At 34.6% G+C, this 17,890-nt stretch overlaps 1 protein-coding gene across 1 annotated transcript in view; it reads left to right on the top strand.

Moving 5' to 3' along the window:
• Window positions 1-346: 346 nt before the first annotated feature.
• LOC123566099 (myosin heavy chain, non-muscle-like) overlaps window positions 347-17,890 on the top strand; it is a 183,160-nt gene continuing 165,616 nt past the window's right edge. Inside the window, exons 1-5 of the mRNA XM_053549186.1 lie at window positions 347-667; window positions 9,760-9,923; window positions 12,775-13,033; window positions 14,330-14,413; window positions 15,478-15,575. Of these exons, the coding sequence (XP_053405161.1) occupies window positions 644-667; window positions 9,760-9,923; window positions 12,775-13,033; window positions 14,330-14,413; window positions 15,478-15,575 (629 nt within the window). The 5' untranslated portion in view covers window positions 347-643. The remainder of the gene's footprint in view (window positions 668-9,759; window positions 9,924-12,774; window positions 13,034-14,329; window positions 14,414-15,477; window positions 15,576-17,890) is intronic.

Raw genomic sequence — 17,890 nt, forward strand, 5'->3', positions numbered from 1 at the left:
CTAATTGAAATTTTCTTCGTGTGATCCAATAATCAATTGAATTTTAAATGTTTTATTAGAAAAACATTTTTATTTTGACGCTTTTTAATGAATTTCTCCTGTATATCTCAATGGAATTTTATTTTGTTGACTGTGTTATTCCATTAAATCGGTAGCATGAATGTTCAATAAGTTTTTATGGGTATTTATCGGTGAAATGTCGAGTCTGTTTCAACACTTGAGATAGAGATTTTTCGTTCATGTTATTGAACTAACTGATAGATCTATAGAAGTATCGTAAATATACTAGGGGATTATAGATAGTGTTTTGTGGGGGTATATGTCTTTATAACTCTGGTTTGTAAGTATTGAAAAGTGATTTTGTTTTACACGACTTAAATACATGCTTAGTTCATTGGGGCAGTTACAAAAATGTGGATAATTTAAGTGTAATCAGTGCTTTAATATCATTTGACATTTACTGAATTTGATCTACTTGACTTAAAGCTTTTGGGATTTTGGTATTGCAGGTTGTGAGTTTGTTTCATTCCTTTGGACTTTAATTGTAAGGAGAATGTTAACACTTTTGTAAAGAAAGTTTATTTGAAGACTTGTGTAATTAAAAGTGTTAAACAGGTTCTAATCTACGATTATTTCAGCAACAATGTATCATCACTTCTTTGACAGGGTAAGCACAAAATATTTTGCTCAAGTTATTTTTGCCCTCTGTATAACACACTGCCGTTCTAACTTCCATGCCTTATGTATAGTTTTCTTTCATTTGTTCCATAATAGGAGAAATAGTCCACTTAGAAGTCAGCATCATGACAGTTAAGTTTACAACCATACTGCTACTAACGTCCATAGTGGTTCCTTGTTTGTTGAGTAAAACAGGAATTCAGTTGCATACATTTTCATAGAAGCTGATTTTTTAGCTTTACTAGCTTTTAGCTAGGTATTTTGAGAGCTATCCTACCTACTGGTGACCATGTCCACAGCTTGTTTCAAAGTTTGGATGCATTTTCCCTTTATCTCTGGTTACAATTTGATGGATTTGCATCCAACTTAAAATAGTTTTTCCTCTTTGTTATGGACAGTACAAATGACACAAGGGCCATAACTCTCATTCCTATACTTAATGAATTTTACTTAGAATTTCAAGCAAAAGTTTTGATGTACGTTCACTCAGTTTCTGCTTTTACTAAGCATGGTCTCCCACATCCTAATGCTCAAGGTCCATAACCCTAGCACAAATGTGGGTTCAAAACTTTGCATGGTTGTAAAATTCTTTGCGCGAGAAAAATATCCTGGTAGCTTGTGGAATTTGCATGGTTGTCCCAAGGTGCCAGCATATGCTTTATACAATGTCTGGAGAGGCACCTAGGATCTGCTTCCACCATGTGATGCTAGAAAAGTTACCTATGAGTCTATGACCTAAACTGTGTTGGCATGACACTTCACAAATAAATACTTTGAATTTTTTTTTTGCACTTTCAACTTTCACTCTGACTCAGTTATTTCTAAATGGATTCACATCATAATTATGATATAATGGTATTATTCTGGCAGAATATTCCATTATTTATGTCCCTTTTATACATGTTTTGATGCAGTTTCTCTCCATCTCTGCTGTTACCCTAAATTATCATCTACATCAGGGAGGGATAGCTCTTGTCTCCTCAGTCTGTGCCTTATTTTAGTATCTAGCACAGAAATAGTTGAGTCTTTTCTAACTGCTCATACACAAGTGCAGTTACATTGGTCTCATGCAACAGGAAGCTTTTTATCAAAAAAGACTAAATTTATCGTTCTTATTTATCTCTAGATTGATAAATAATACTTGCACCAGTTTTACCCTCCTTTAACTAAATTGTAGTCATATTTTAAGTTCTGCTTCATACCCTTTGCAGGTTTGTAAAGCTTTGTTTATGGAAAGGAGCAGTACCCATTGGGGTTTATTGTATTTCATATTATATCTTGTAAAATAAAACTGACATGTTAAAATTTCTTGCAGAAATGAATTATTTTTTCTTGAATAACAACCTTCAGATACCTTACTATTTTTTTCCTGTATTATTTATCATTGCACTTTTATTAACCCTTATCATGCTGGACACGATGGATTCTGCCTTTGCGACCAGTGCAGATCATAATCAGCCTGCACATCTATGCAACTGATCGTGACCTGCACTCAGTATCTTTTTGGTATGCATCTCCTTGAAAAGTTAATGGTACTGTCTAAATTGAAAGATAGACAAGTTCATTATAGAAATTTAGAAGGGTAAGGGTTAAATTTATCTAAATTAAATTGTTTCATGAGAAAAAAAATGTAATTCAGCATTGTCATACTTAAGTTTGCATGTTTATTTTGTCATGTATGCATATTTACTCTTAAGAAAAAATGATAAAATAGTCTGTGAGATAAAGACAAATACAGCTTGATTATTAATGAGATATTGAACTAAGACAATATTTGAACCAATATTTTGGTATTTGTCATTTACAATACACAGCACGTAAACAATAGAATATCAATTGACTTGTTAACATATGAACAAATAGAAAAACAGTTTGAATTGAATAGGGCCTTTGATTATGACTCGGCTGACATGTCAAAAGTCGTTCAGAATTGTAACACAAAATTGTAAAATAGACTGCTAACCAATTAGGTCTTATTGATATTTTAATTGTAAATATTGTATTATTGTAATAGTGGCATTGGATTTACGTCTTAATAGATTACTAAACAAAAAGGTGAGGTTTGATTGGATGAACATTCCTGTTTTTAAGTGCTTTAATTTTAGTTACAAGTTTTATGTTTGCAGAGCTGTTTAGAGATCCTGGGAGAAAATGTCATAAAGTCTGGCTTGATTTCTGTAAGATTCATAGATTTGTCGAGTACTTGATCAAAAGAAAATATAAAATTGAGAACTGTTGTAATTTATGTTAAATTGCGTTATATTTTATAATAACTGATGTTTTTAGTACATTAATATTCTTACAACTATTTCTAAAAAGAAGACAGTGTATCAGTTTCTTACAATGGTATAATATTAGTAGAAACTATTTATTAAGCATATTATACACTTATTGCATGGCTTGCTGGTCAATAGTTAAAACTATTTCTTGAGGTCTGATTGACTGTATGCTAACAGTTTTGACTATCAACCGGCAAGCTATTCAATAAGTGCTTTTTTTTTTTTTGCATGACATCAAAAATTAATTGCCATGTTTTTTTTTCTTTAAGTGTTGATTTCAGTCTAGCAAAACTGAGCGTTGCACTGTAAACCAGTTAGTAACACTAACTATGGGTTGTTGATTTATATAACATGTTGTTTAATGATTAAAGTTATTGCTTTCAGTACAATACTTTTTGCAGGTCTGATTCATATATATTTGATTCTTTAAAATTTACATTAAAATGGAAGGTAGATGGTTTGATCTTTTTGAAATGTGAAAAATTTAATCAAAATAATATTTTTCCATACAGTGTGGTCTCACACCACTAACTTAATTGTACTATCATTAATGTAGTCTCCCTTGCAGGGCTCCGGAAATTTTGATAACTCAATCGGTCTGAAACGAAAATCCTGACATCGGCGCTACCCCACCCACCGCATTCCCAATATTACATATTTTGTAAAACGTGATAGGGTAAAGAAATAAGCATGTCATGCATTAAAACTGAGTTACCAGTCACTGCGCGTTACCATACAATGAAGACAGTTATTCAGTGTTATGTGTGATCGTCTCTTTGTTTAAATTTCGATGTTTTTCCGAGATAATATGAGGCATTGACACCGTGTGCGTAACTAGTCTAAAAGCCAACGCACGTGACTTCGATACCGTATACACGGCAGATACTTTGTGATGTTTCCTCATTCTTTGACGGAATTCTATAAATTTCTATAAAATACAATGCGTCAAAGTGAGTTACACGACACATATTCTCTGCTAAACAGCCTAAGTATTTAAAGAATACTCTGCCGCAGACCGAATGTGTACGTTATGTGAACGCTGAGATCGAATTTCCCGCATGTATAGCACCAAAACGTCAAGCGGGTTGGCCACGGATATTTCATTTCACTTACGTTGTACTTCAATAAGCAACTACATTTTATAAAGTTATATGTTCTCTTCTCTGATGTAAACAAAATTTCATTTTGAAACGTTTTTTTAAAAGACCGATTTGATAAACAGTGCCACTCCGGTTTTCTTTATCATTCGTGGTTGCCCGTCCATTTTTATCTTTTTTGTACAGTCGGGTTGCAAAGACGATTTTCTGCATTTGTTTCAACTGGAGCCCCAACCAATGAATCATGTAATTTTTTCAAATCAAGTAATTATAAAAATTATTTTTATCGGTTTTCCGCGTGATGTCTCATTAAATCAATGACCTGTAATGTACAATTATAGCTCTTTGATTAAATGCAGCGACCATTTGTTTGTTACCGTGATCAAACATAGCCTTTTGAAATAAACCATCCGTCGGATTCTAAATAAAAGAAGTGGATCCCCGTTGAAATGATGTGGATCCAGTCAGAAACGTTAGGAAACCAGTCAAAATGTTTAACCGCAGTCGGCTGTCTGCAAACATTAAAGGAGGTGTCGTGCGAGCACTGATTGCGTCACGCGCTAATTACGGACCGATTATCAAAGTGACAATCAGACCGATTGACACGTTTATTGATTATCTGAAGGTGCGACCAACAATTTCCTACTTGGCAGGTGATCGTGTATTGAGATATCGGACTGAAATTTATACTTTTCTCCATTTTTACGGGACCGATTTTTTTCGTTTTTTCACTTTACGAATCGGTCTGAAAAGTCAAAAATCGGTCCAAAACCGACAAACCGGCAAATTTCCGAAGCCCTGCTCCCTTGTGTGTGTGTTTACCCATATGGGTGAGTCCTTGGTCAAGACTATTAGTAATTTTTAGTGGATGCTCCAATTCCAGGAACTTCATACATGGGATTCTTATTCCAGTGTTGTTCATTTTATTTGGTATAGAGGGGATCAAATTTGTGACCCAGGTCTCATAGTTGTTACCACTGGACCACTACATCCTCTCTAGTTTAGTCTCCAATACCAACCCCCACCCCCTACCTTGTTAGCTTAATAGTGAGAGATGTGCTTTACCTACCAAGTTTATATTTTCTCTCACCCTATTCTATGGAAAAAAGTGATGCCCATTACTTTTTCTCTCTGATGATTTTATGTAAGACATAATTGTTCCTTCTCTTGAGAAGGAACACTTAGCATTGGTAAGTCACACTTGACTGAGCAACTGACCTCAAAAACTTTTGCCATTACTAGCTGGCCAGTCAAACACCGTGACCTTAGAAATAACCTCTGACATTAAAATTATACTTTCCTAATTGAGGCTACTCTGGCTGAAAGCACTCTGTGGATTACTAAACCCGAGGATGGAAAAGTGGCATTCTTGAAACTTGCCAAACATCTTATTTGTCACAAAGGTTAACATACATCGTTACCTTCGAATGCATGGTCAATACGTGAAAACAAACCCCATAGCAACCCTCACATTATGCGCAACAGGTTCACGCATCGAATGTCCGGATGTCACACTCACGAGATTTAGGACAGATACTACTAAATTATAGCCATGAATTACATGATCAATGACCACAAAGTTTGTTGTGTGTGAAGACGTAGACTGTTAGCGCATCAAGTCACTACATTAGGATGTTTAACAGAAAAAATAAAGCAAGCATATGTCAGTAAGGTAGATTGGTCTTGTCCTTGCATCCAATCATGGGGTTCCACACACTGATGACCATATTTAAAACAGACATAGCAACCAAAATTTTACAAGATGATCATTATATGTAATTATAGATGTGCCCTAGAAGGAACTTTTGCTGTGCTTTAACTTGTTATTAAAATGAGATAGATGTAAATTGTTTGCACAGTATATTAGGTAAAGCAGATGAGAGTCAAGAACCATTACAAGATTAATTCCTAACAGGCTATAAACATGTTGAAAGAGTGGTGATCAGACCAGCAAAGAGTAAATCTTTCTGTAAATTTTGCTTTCAAGTTAGAGAATAATCTTTCATTAATCTCTTTACTTAGCTAGACTTGCATAGACAGACTTACATAAGATCAAATAACATTAAATCAAGCATTATAAAGGCCTGGCAAACTCAAGTATGATCTATTTTTTCAGACTTCACCATGCTAAAATGGACTAGTCCATCTTTCATTTGGTCAGTACTATTTATTATTCAAAGGGGGGTTCACTGAAAATTTATGTTGAGCGTCATTGCTACTTTTCTTTATCTGCAGAAAACAAAAACATTCAAACTAATGATGATCAGCCTAGTACTTATGTGACTCCCCTGAAAACACCCCATAGACTGCTCAAAACACCACTGCCTCTGTATGTGAAATTGAAAGTAAGTCTCATGACAGTAAAAATCTTGTCAATTGTTTCACACCCAGTGTCTTCAATTGTATGGGCACAAAATTTCATGTTTCCTTCAAAATAGTGAGTTTTGGGTATATAGATTTATGAATTTCAAGTTTAAATGCAAAATGAGAGAGAATTTTACTTGCTGCTTTGTAGATATTCTTATATTAATGTCAGGACCTTAATATAACTGTGAGAAAACATTACGGCTTTAACAGGTATAAGGTTTGAATGCTAATAATCTCAAGAGCGTAAATAATGACTTTATTATAGCCCAGTATGAATTACTTTGTGAAAGCTATTTTATAAATGATTTATTCATGCTTTTTATCTTCCATTCTAGTGTGAAATTTTATAGAGGTATTTTGTCTGTGGTATTCTGATGGTTGATCAATATTTTATTTTTGACAATATTCTTCTTTTTGACATGATAATATTTCACAGACTGGCAGTATGATATCTGGTGTTAATTATTTTGCTATAATGAATGCACCTTGAAAGCTTACACCAGTTTACTGGTATTAAGAAGGTATAAAATTTTGAAGGTGTAATTATTATGTTAACGTAATGGATTCAGTTTGTTCAAGCCTGTTAATTGATTATTGAATTTGAATTCAGTAGTTCTTTTTTGAATACTCTATATAAAAGTTCTCATTGCAAGTTTATTTATGTCTAAATTTGTCTTGCACTGTTCTGAAAACATTGCACTGTAAATCTTTTTTTTTTGAAAAATCAGAAGGGGTAAAAAAATACCTTTAATTAATGACATTGAGCACTGAAAACCCATAGATTTTTTACGTTACGTGTTTGGATGCTTGTTTGGTCACAGCAACACCTTCTCATGTGACACCGGTACTGGTTTTTCCAGGAAATAGACTTTAGAGTGGTTAAAATATGTTTGTAACTTTCATCATAAGTTAATGAATAAATCAGTACAAACCAAATGAACCTAAATGAACTAATTCAGTGAATTAAAAGGGAGGTAATTAGACATCTCAGTTAAACTTAGCTTATTTAAACTTTATAGGGAGATATAATTACCCCTATTTTAATTTGCAACTTCTGTTGTGCCTTATTTATACAATCACTGAAAAGTCACCCATTTCTCAAATACAAACATTAATTTTGGTAGACAAGAAATAGATAAAACAAACATTAAAGAATCCTCATGTTTTGGCAAAGGCCCTCAAAATTTATACCTTAAATATTGTAAAGCCCTGTAAGTTGATTTACACACTTAAAACTGCTTGAAAGACCTTAAACAGTCTGTCCTACTGGTTTGACATATTTAATATATTAAAGGGACTGGCCTCCAGATCAGTCGACAACAAAAAAATTTTTTATTTTTAGATATCTGGAAATAAATGCTATATTACTTCAGAAGGCTTTAAAACTTAATTACTGACAAACTGTATGTTATGGAAACACAATCATGAGAATTAATTTTGTTGTTTTTACTACTTTTTAAGATGAAAATCGAAAAGCGTTTGTAACGCTTTTCTCCAGCACAAACTGTCTCGATTATAAATATCTATATTTTGAAGTCATAATTTATTAAGTCTGCTATAGCTCTATTGGTTATGACGACGGGAAAATGTCTTTAGTGCCGAGGCGGTCCGGAGTTCGATTCCCGACATGGCCATCTTTTTTTCTTGATTTGGAATTTTTAAAATATTTTAGAAATAAAAACTCGTATTCTAATGTTCATAATATGACCAAACTTCAATTTGAAAGAAAAATTATTTTTTAGCCAAATCTGGAGGTCAGTTCCTTTAAATGTTCTTTTCTGTTGTTCTTTATTTGCATAGGTTTACTTGAAAGGAAAAATAGTTAATATCAAAACACTTGTTAATTTTTAAGGAGCTAAAAAGGCATTGGAAAAAGAAGTTATTATATTTTTCTATGATTCAAAAAGATATTTCGAGTGTTTCTTTGTTCACTTAAGCATTTCTTTAAACACTCACAGTGCCAAGATTGAGTCATTGAGGTGTGGACTTCTTGTTTCAACTCCTGACCACTTAAGCAAATAAGTGTTTAAGTATGTGTTTTAGGGTTGGAATCAAACCCAGTTAGTGAACTTGGTGAAGTTAGGGAGAAAGGAAGTGTTCTCTTCTACTGTAGGAACAACTCATAAAATGAAGAAAATGTGCATGTTTAGGTGTATGAAATCTATTACCTCCCTTTATTGATGTATGACCTTTATTTTAGTGTCTTTAATGCTTCCCTAATTAATTAAGACATGTCTGTGACCTGGTTTTTGAGATTCCAATGCATTGAAGCAAATAAATTATATATATTGAAGAAAATTAATTATGATGATTATAAAAAAAAAGATAATTAACTGGCACAACTAATACAGCTATCAACTTGCTGGCCCCTGCATCAGACAAACAAGCCTTCCTTATTTCAGGAGTACTTCAGATTGTAAAGATAAGCAATTTTAAAAGATTTAGGACAGTTTTAACCCCAGTTTTAAATCATTATATTTATTTGATCATGTCCTTTGTTAAAAGTAAATACCTCGGGTATTGACACTATGATCGCTTGTACTTAACTTTTGCACGGATTTGAATATTTCAAATTGCTTTGTATACCCTGATATATATACACTTCTGTATTCTTAAGGGTCTAGTTTAATGGGAAAAGTTGATCTAGTTTCAATTAAAGTAATTTTTGTAGAAGTTTGAATTGAAAAGTTTCACAGTTTCTGTAAACAGAGGGACTAAAGATGAATTGTTTGCTGTGGACCTGTATATGTTGAACTAGATATTTGCTTAGACCTTAACATGGAATTTTGTGGACATTGTACAATACTGTAGGTGTTTCTAACATGATTAAAATAAACATGATCATTTCACAGTTATATATATATCTGGATTTTTTCTGCTTTCAAGTTTTTAAACTAGTTTTTAAACTTTATATGCGGATATTGCAAGTACAAGGTTTGAAGTAAAATAGTAGGGGTAGAAGGGCACTCAATGCTGGGACAGAACTTTCCTGACCCTTTCAGAAAAGTTTAACCCAAGACACTTATAATCAAAAGCAATATTGCATATCAAAAATAATACTTTATTCAGAATTTTGCAGGTTTGGGTCAAGTTGGAGTCATTTCATAGTTTATTGTTGTTGTTTTTTCAGGCAAATTTGGGGCTGAAGTTCAGCCCCATTCCAGGCTTGAAATAGTATACAATTTTCTTTCCTGTTTCCATAAAAAAGTTATTTGAAATTGTGAACATTCATTTGAGATTTATTTAATCAAGTATTGGTCAGAATTGTTATTAGAACACAACTTTCCTTAAGAAGTGCTTTAAAGAATCATTTAAAGGAGTTTTCTTTATGTTTACAGAGAGGAGACCTCTTGGACCAGTTTCCAACACGAGAAAACGGTGAAATGTATTACGGTTCACAGATGCAACTTAGTCCTGAACGGACGTCCCTGAATTCATTAAAGGGAGGCAATCCACAAGATTCTATGCTTTCTTTGTTTCCTGATGACGACAGTGGTTTTAAGTAAGTTTGATTATTTTTTGTTTAAATTACTGCTCTATGTAAGCCTTAATGATAGTTGTGGAGTATTTATTTTGGCTTTATTGGCAGTCATCATTAATACTAGTACACAGCCATTGCAAAATATTTTTATGCCCCCAAAGGGAGGCATATAGTTTTTGAACCGTCTGTCTGTCTGTCAGTCTGTCGGTCTGTCCGCAATTTTCGTGTCCGGTCCATATCTTTGTCATCAGTGGATGGATTTTCAAATAACTTGGCATGAATGTGAACCACAGTAAGACGACGTGTCGCGCGCAAGACCCAGGTCCGTAGCTCAAAGGTCAAGGTCACACTTAGACATTAAAGGATAGTGCATTGATGGGCGTGTCCGGTCCTTATCTTTGTCATCGATGGATGGATTTTCAAATAACTTGGCATGAATGTGTACCACAGTAAGACGACGTGTCCCGCGCAAGACCCAGGTCTGTAGCTCAAAGGTCAAGGTCACACTTAGACATTAAAGGATAGTGCATTGATGGGCCTGTCCGGTCAATATCTTTGTCATCGATGGATGGATTTTCAAATAACTTGGCATAAATGTGTACCACAGTAAGACTACGTGCCGTGCGCAAGACCCTGGTTCTTAGCTCAAAGGTCAAGGTCACACTTAGACGTTAAAGGATAGTGCATTAATGGGCATGTCCGGTCCATATCTTTGTCATCGATGGATGGATTTTCAAATAACTTGGCCTGAATGTGTACCACAGTAAGATGACGTGTCACACGCAAGACCCAGGTCTGTAGCTCAAAGGTCAAGGTCACACTTAGACTTTAAAGGTCATTTTTCATGATAGTGCATTGATTGGCATGTCCAGTCCATATCTTTGTCATTCAAGCATGGATTTTAAAATAACTATGCATGAATGTGTGACACAGTAAGACGACGTGTCGCGCGCAAGACCCAGGTCCGTAGCTCAAAGGTCAAGGTCACACTTAGACATTAAAGGATAGTGCATTGATGGGCGTGTCCGGTCCATATCTTTGTCATCGATGGATGGAATTTCAAATAACTTGGCATAAATGTGTACCACAGTAAGACAATGTGTCGCGCGCAAGACCCAGGTCCGTAGCTCAAAGGTCAAGGTCACACTTAGACGTTAAAGAATAGTGCATTGATGGGCGTGTCCGGCCCATAGCTTTGTCATCGATGGATGGATTTTCAAATAACTTGGCATGAATGTGTACCACAGTAAGACTACGTGCCGTGCGCAAGACCCTGGTTCTTAGCTCAAAGGTCAAGGTCACACTTAGACGTTAAAGGATAGTGCATTAATGGGCATGTCCGGTCCATATCTTTGTCATCGATGGATGGATTTTTCAAATAACTTGGCCTGAATGTGTACCACAGTAAGATGACGTGTCACACGCAAGACCCAGGTCCGTAGCTCAAAGGTCAAGGTCACACTTAGACTTTAAAGGTCATTTTTCATGATAGTGCATTGATTGGCATGTCCAGTCCATATCTTTGTCATTCATGCATGGATATTAAAATAACTATGCATGAATGTGTGACACAGTAAGACGACGTGTCGCACGCAAGACCCAGCTCCGTAGGTCAAAGGTCCTAAACTCTAACATCGGCCATAACTATTCATTCAAAGTGCCATCGGGGGCATGTGTCATCCTATGGAGACAGCTCTTGTTGGTATATATCATAATATCTCGCGATATTTCACAAGTCATATTTAAGTTAGGCAGTATTTTGATGTGATATTTGTATACTAAAATCAGCTGGAAGAAAGTTTTTTTGGAGGAAAATATGTACGAAATCTTTCATCCTTGCTTTCATACATGCCAAGAAGTTGTCTGTTGTTTGTGAAGAAAAAAGTAAACTCAGTGCATTAGTTAGCAATAATTTATTTATTACTTTCGTTGAACAGATAGTGCGGATACAGAATCCAGGAACACTGGTTAGATTAATTGTCTGTTGTTAAATACTTCTTAAAACAGAGCTACTAAACCCAAAACAAATTATTTTGATGTCAGGAAGTTGTCAGTTTCTTGGGGAAATTAACTTAACAGTGGTACATCTTCTCAGCAAACTGGGTACCTCACCCACATATCTCATTGGGTAGAGCACAGATCTATGGATCATAGGGTTGTGGGTCAGATCAAAGATTTTCTAGCACCTGCAAAAACATAGGAAAATCCAGTCCGGCATTCAAGTACACAGGATAGTACTGATACTGAATCCAAGAACAATGGATAAGTTAACTGCTCGACATTTGATAACTGAAATACTGTAAACAACAGTGTGAAGTAGGTTGGGTCTTTGTGAACTTATGCTGAGAGCAATGGAACTGTGGTGAACAATAAAGGACCATTATGGCCCTTCTTTCTGTGCTTTTGTTGATTAGTTATGGTTACATACAATATATTATTTACTTTCAACAATTTCCCAAGAATTATCTTGTATCAAAAATATTGTGCTGCTTCCATTTATATTTGTCTTTCTCCCAGCACATATCTCTGTGTTATGCCCATACATTTATACTGCCATTTAACCTTTAGCCTACTAGCAGCAAGTGATTCTGCCTTTGCGACCAGTGCAGAAAAAGATGAGCCCTGCACATCTGTGCAGGCTGGTCATGGTCTGCACTGTTCGCTATTCAGTCAATAATTTTTCAGTGGACACCCCTTCGAATAATAAATGGACCTGCCCAAATTGAATGACAGACCAGTTCATTTTAGAAATTTAGCAGGGTAAAAGTTAAATAAAGCAGTATGGTAAGACATGCACTTTTTTTCAGAAGTTATCTCTAGTAGTATTTGTTGTTTTTTTAGAATTAAAAAAAAATTCTTTATTAAATTTCAGCTCAACATTTAGATCAAAAAGCAGATCAGGATTGTATTTATCTGACGATTACAACATATCTCCGAGAATGAGCCGTTCACGTTCCATGACACGTATTCCCATGACAAGCTCCCAAGACCTTGACCCTATCCTGTCACAGTCATTGAGGACGCGACCTTTCGAGCACTCGTTGCGGCACTTGAAGGATAATTTAGATGACAGTGAAAACAGAAGAGTTGTGCTAGTGCACAAATTGAAAGAAGCACAGGAAACATTAGAGGTAAGTTACAGTCTAGCTTTGTTTGTTTGAACTGGTTAAATAATTTCAAAACCGTCCTTCATTCAAAGTCATCACCAGATCCTGGCAAAATCCCTATATAATGTATATTGCTTGATGGCTTTAACTGCTGGTAGCTCAAACATGTTTTTTTTGGTCCCGTCCTGTTTGAGCGAAGAAAGTTTGACTGTACATTGTAAAAGTTTGCTCTCGTGTTTCAGTTTAGTCTTTAATAGCTAAATGTTTTTTGTCTGTTTTTGCCGATGTTGAAATCAATAGATGTGATGCATGATAAAATGGTTGTATAATTATCTAAACCAAAAGAAAATGATGTGGAAAAATGTCAGCTTGTATGGACAAGGGACTCCAGATTCAAAGCTGTTGCAAAGTTTGACATGATTGAAACATTTTGTTTACCTGGATAACTCTTATGAGGTCAAAACTGAAGAATGATAATGAGTAAAGTCTGCCCTTTACTTGGCTTGGGCACTTTGTCGCTTTTTCATCTAATCATCTTAGCTCTAATTAGATCATGTTTTTTCCTGTGTGAAGTAACTGATATTGTATCAAACACTGTTGCCCCTGTTATTGAGGGGGAAGGGTCAGTTGGTCAAAGGTCAAGGTGACCCCAAGATTGAAATGCATCCCACCCAACAACAAGAAATGCTTTGTCATTCAGTTCTCAGTTGTCCATCATAAGATGATTGCGTGTGGTCAGTAAATGACCCTAATTGTTTTATGACATGGTAGGTCAAAGGTCAAAGTCACATTGTCCTCGAGACTTAAAATCTGTTTAGCTCAATATTTAAAGAAGATTTTGGCCGTCAACTGTCTTAGGATGGATGTCAGTAGTCAGTGGAGTAGATAACTCCTGAATTTTTTTAGGTTATTTTGATCAAAGGTCAGTGTCACAGCACACTAAATTATGTACCCCACTCACATCAGACAGGTCATCAAGGTGGGCATGTGTTTTACAAACAGCTCTTATTATTGATTGATTGTTTGATTTAAGATGTTAGTTATTGATATTGTTTTGAGTGTTCCAGAAGAAATAAGACTAAATTAGATTAAAGCATGAGTGCAACATGAACATGGCATTAAAGTATAGCTGGGGGAAGTTATCACAGCAGGAGTATGGCACAGATTTCAAGTTCTTTTTAATTATTTAATAATCCAGTTTTAAAACAGGGTAAAATTACAGTCAGTACATGATTTTGTTTACATTACAAAGTCTTATCATGTTTTATTCATTCATCTTGCAGAGTTTCAGAAATGTATTTGTTTTCTTGTATATTTCAGTTACAAAATGACAGATTAAACAGAATAGAAGGAACTGCCAAAACCAACTCAGTACTTGTAGATGATTTAAAATACAAAGAAAAGGTAGGTCAAGGAAGTATATGTCGGATAGACTTTTTAAGTTGTTGATGGCCTGTGGCAACATTTTGTTAGCAGAAACTAACCTGTGCCTTCATCATTCCAGCCAGTTTTTATGAAAAAGAAAGCTGAACATTTGATAAATCAGGAGAAATGACACCAATTCTAGTGTAATTGTGAAACCAGATTGAAATTGTGTTACTCCCAGTATAATAGGGTGGTGAGGGGCTATGCTTTCATTACGCTGTGAAAAGAGATTTCAGTTGAATATATTAGTACAACTCTTTGTATAGCAAAAAGTCAAGAAAAATGGCCAAAATGGCTGTGTAAGCCAGTAAACAGCTGTTAAAAAATATGAGTTATCCCACCCCACAAAGGTGAAGGAATATAGATCGTTCATCCATCTATTTGTCCATCTGTTTGTGTGTGTCAGTCCTTCTGGAATTGAAAATGCTTATAATTCAAAAAGTATTTTAGCTAGAAACACCAAACATCATGTAATTATTAATTAGCATGTGACCTTTTCTCATATATAGAATTAACCCCTGTTGACCAAAAATAAAAGCAGAGTTTTTCCCCTTGATTCAGTAAAAGAAACAGATTTTTGACTGCATCTAAGTAACATATAATAGATGGATATCCATGAAATTACACAAATGTAGACCAAAATAGGGCAGTGGTGCACGCGCAAATTTCATCAGAATCACTTCAGGAACAGAGTTTTTGTCGTAATTGTTGTACAATCTATTAATTCCCATTTAACAAAGTAAATTTTAAACCGTACATCATTTGTCAAGATCTCTTCAATACTTGTAGAGTTATTGCCCTTTGATTGTTTTAAACTACATAAATTCCAACAAACTATATGGAAAAGCCTATGGTTCTTTATCTTGCATCTCTGTGCAAGCTAGGGATACATTTAAACTGATTGGTTGATTTACATCCAAACAGTTACTTAGACAAACACTTGGAAAAAGACCAACATTTACAGTTACTTATTAACTTGATATTATTGGTAATGTAAAATTGAATTTCATAATTTTTAGTTTGGTTACACACTCATGTTTCAGGAATATCGAGATAAAATCAACCAGTTAGAAAAGTCAGAGGATGATAAATCCTATCTGAAGTACGAGAATGATAGGTTAAGAGATGAAATGCAAAACAGGTATGTATGGTTGCTATGACAAAACTAAGTTGCACTCTCAGTAAAATTACTGTTATATCATATATGGTTGTAAAGTTTGCATTTATTTTGCTACATTTCTCACTACATCATTTAAAACTTTCAGAAAAAAGAAAATCCGATGACCTACTAGATTCAAGAAATTTTTCATAAAGTTTGTCTTAAAAACAGTTGAAACACGGTATTGCTGAGCATTTTACTTCAAACCAAAATTCAACTTGAAATGATATTTTGTACAGAACTTGAAAATCTCTTTGAAACAGCCAGAATTTTGAGTTCGAGATCTTGAGTTTTAACTGTATAACAAAGAACATTGGCTATCAGCTATTGTTTGACTAAAACCAGAGGATAGCCTGAGCTGTGTTCTTTAAGAGTTTATTTGCTTATTACATGATGACTTTCCCTATTCAAAATTTCAGACATTATGACAGGTAGCTTTATGTTGACTGGCTAGTATAATGTGTGTAATATTTGCAAAATATAGATCTATTGATAATTTTTAACTATGTATTACTAGGCCTATTTATAAAGGATAAAGTTTTTACTTTTTTCCCTACATGCTGTTTATGCTGCAGCATGCTGATTTAAGAAATGAACTGGCATATATTAGACCTTGAAAATATTACAGTTAACTTATGAATAAACTGATTTTTGACATCGTACCATATTGTGTTCAGCAATAAGCCAGTCTATAAAGGTGACCAAAATTTACATATTAGTAGAATTTCAGGATGATGTTATTTTTACAGCATAATTGTTTATTCAGCATTTTTGAGACAGCAATATGACATATTTTCATATGAAACAGATCAAACAAAGAAGTTAAATGTATATTGTGATTCAAGCTAAATTAGTAAATACCGTAATATTTTTGCTTTAGCATTCCGATGCATTTTTATGTGATTTTTTTGGAATTGTTTGCAGGGTAGATTAGAGTGTTCATTTCTTCAGTTGCTAGGTTTTAGAATGAGCAGCTAAAAATTGTTTTATTTAAATAGGGAGTTTTCTCTATTTTGACCCTGAAATTTTCAGTCTAAAAATAGTTTGTAATAAACTATAAATGATTACTTTCCAGCTAGCAAAACAACTGCCAAAATAATGGTGTCATTTAACCATGTTAAATGCCATTTTGTGTAATTGTTGAATGTAATTACCATTTATTACAATAGTATTCTGCCCAGTAGTAGTAGTAGTATAAAACTTCTCTAATCGGAATAAAAAATTGGCAAAGACACAAACTAAATGCCAGTAATGTCACGACGCTCTATTTAATTTACAAATATTTACTAAAGTGTTTGTCAAGAAGATAAAAAACAATCAGTTTTAAGTGCTAAATTTAAATAACCATATTTTTAGCTCACATGTCACTTTGTGACAAGGTGAGCTTTTGTGATCAAGCAGCGTCCGTCGTCCGTCCGTCCATCCGTGCGTAAACTTTTGCTTGTGACCACTCTAGAGGTCACATTTTTCATGGGATCTTTATGAAAGTTGGTCTGAATGTTCATCTTGATGATATCTAGGTCAAGTTCGAAACTGGATCACGTGCGGTCCAAAACTAGGTCAGTAGGTCTAAAAATAGAAAAACCTTGTGACCTCTCTAGAGGCCAAACTTTTCAATGGATCTTCAGGAAAGTTGGTCAGAATGTTCATCTTGATGATATCTAGGTCAAGTTCGAAACTGAGTCACGTACAATCCAAAACTAGGTCAGTAGGTCTAAAAATAGAAAAACCTTGTGACCTCTCTAGAGGCCATACTTTTCAATGGATCTTCATGAAAGTTGGTCAGAATGTTCACCTTGATGATATCTAGGTCAAGTTTAAAACTGGGTCATGTTCCTTCAATAACTAGGTCAGTAGGTCAAATAATCAAAAAACCTTGTGACCTCTCTAGAGGCCATATTTTTCATGGGATCTGTATGAAAATTGGTCTGAATGTTCAAATATATGATATCTAGATAAAGTTCAAAACTGGGTCAACTGCGATCAAAAACTAGGTCAGTAGGTCTAAAAATAGAAAAACCTTGTGACCTCTCTAGAAGCCATACTTGTGAATGTATCTTCATGAAAATTGGTCAGAATGTTCACCTTGATGATATCTAGATGAAGTTCAAAACTTGGTCAACTGCGATCAAAAACTAGGTCAGTAGGTCTAAAAATAGAAAAACCTTGTGACCTCTCTAGAAGCCATACTTGTGAATGTATCTTCATGAAAATTGGTCAGAAAGTTCACCTTAATGATATCTAGGTCAAGTTTAAAACTGGGTCACATGCCAACAATAACTAGGTCAGTAGGTCAA

This window comes from Mercenaria mercenaria, chromosome 8 (assembly GCF_021730395.1).
Source record: "Mercenaria mercenaria strain notata chromosome 8, MADL_Memer_1, whole genome shotgun sequence".
NCBI classification, from domain to species: Eukaryota; Metazoa; Mollusca; class Bivalvia; order Venerida; family Veneridae; genus Mercenaria; species Mercenaria mercenaria.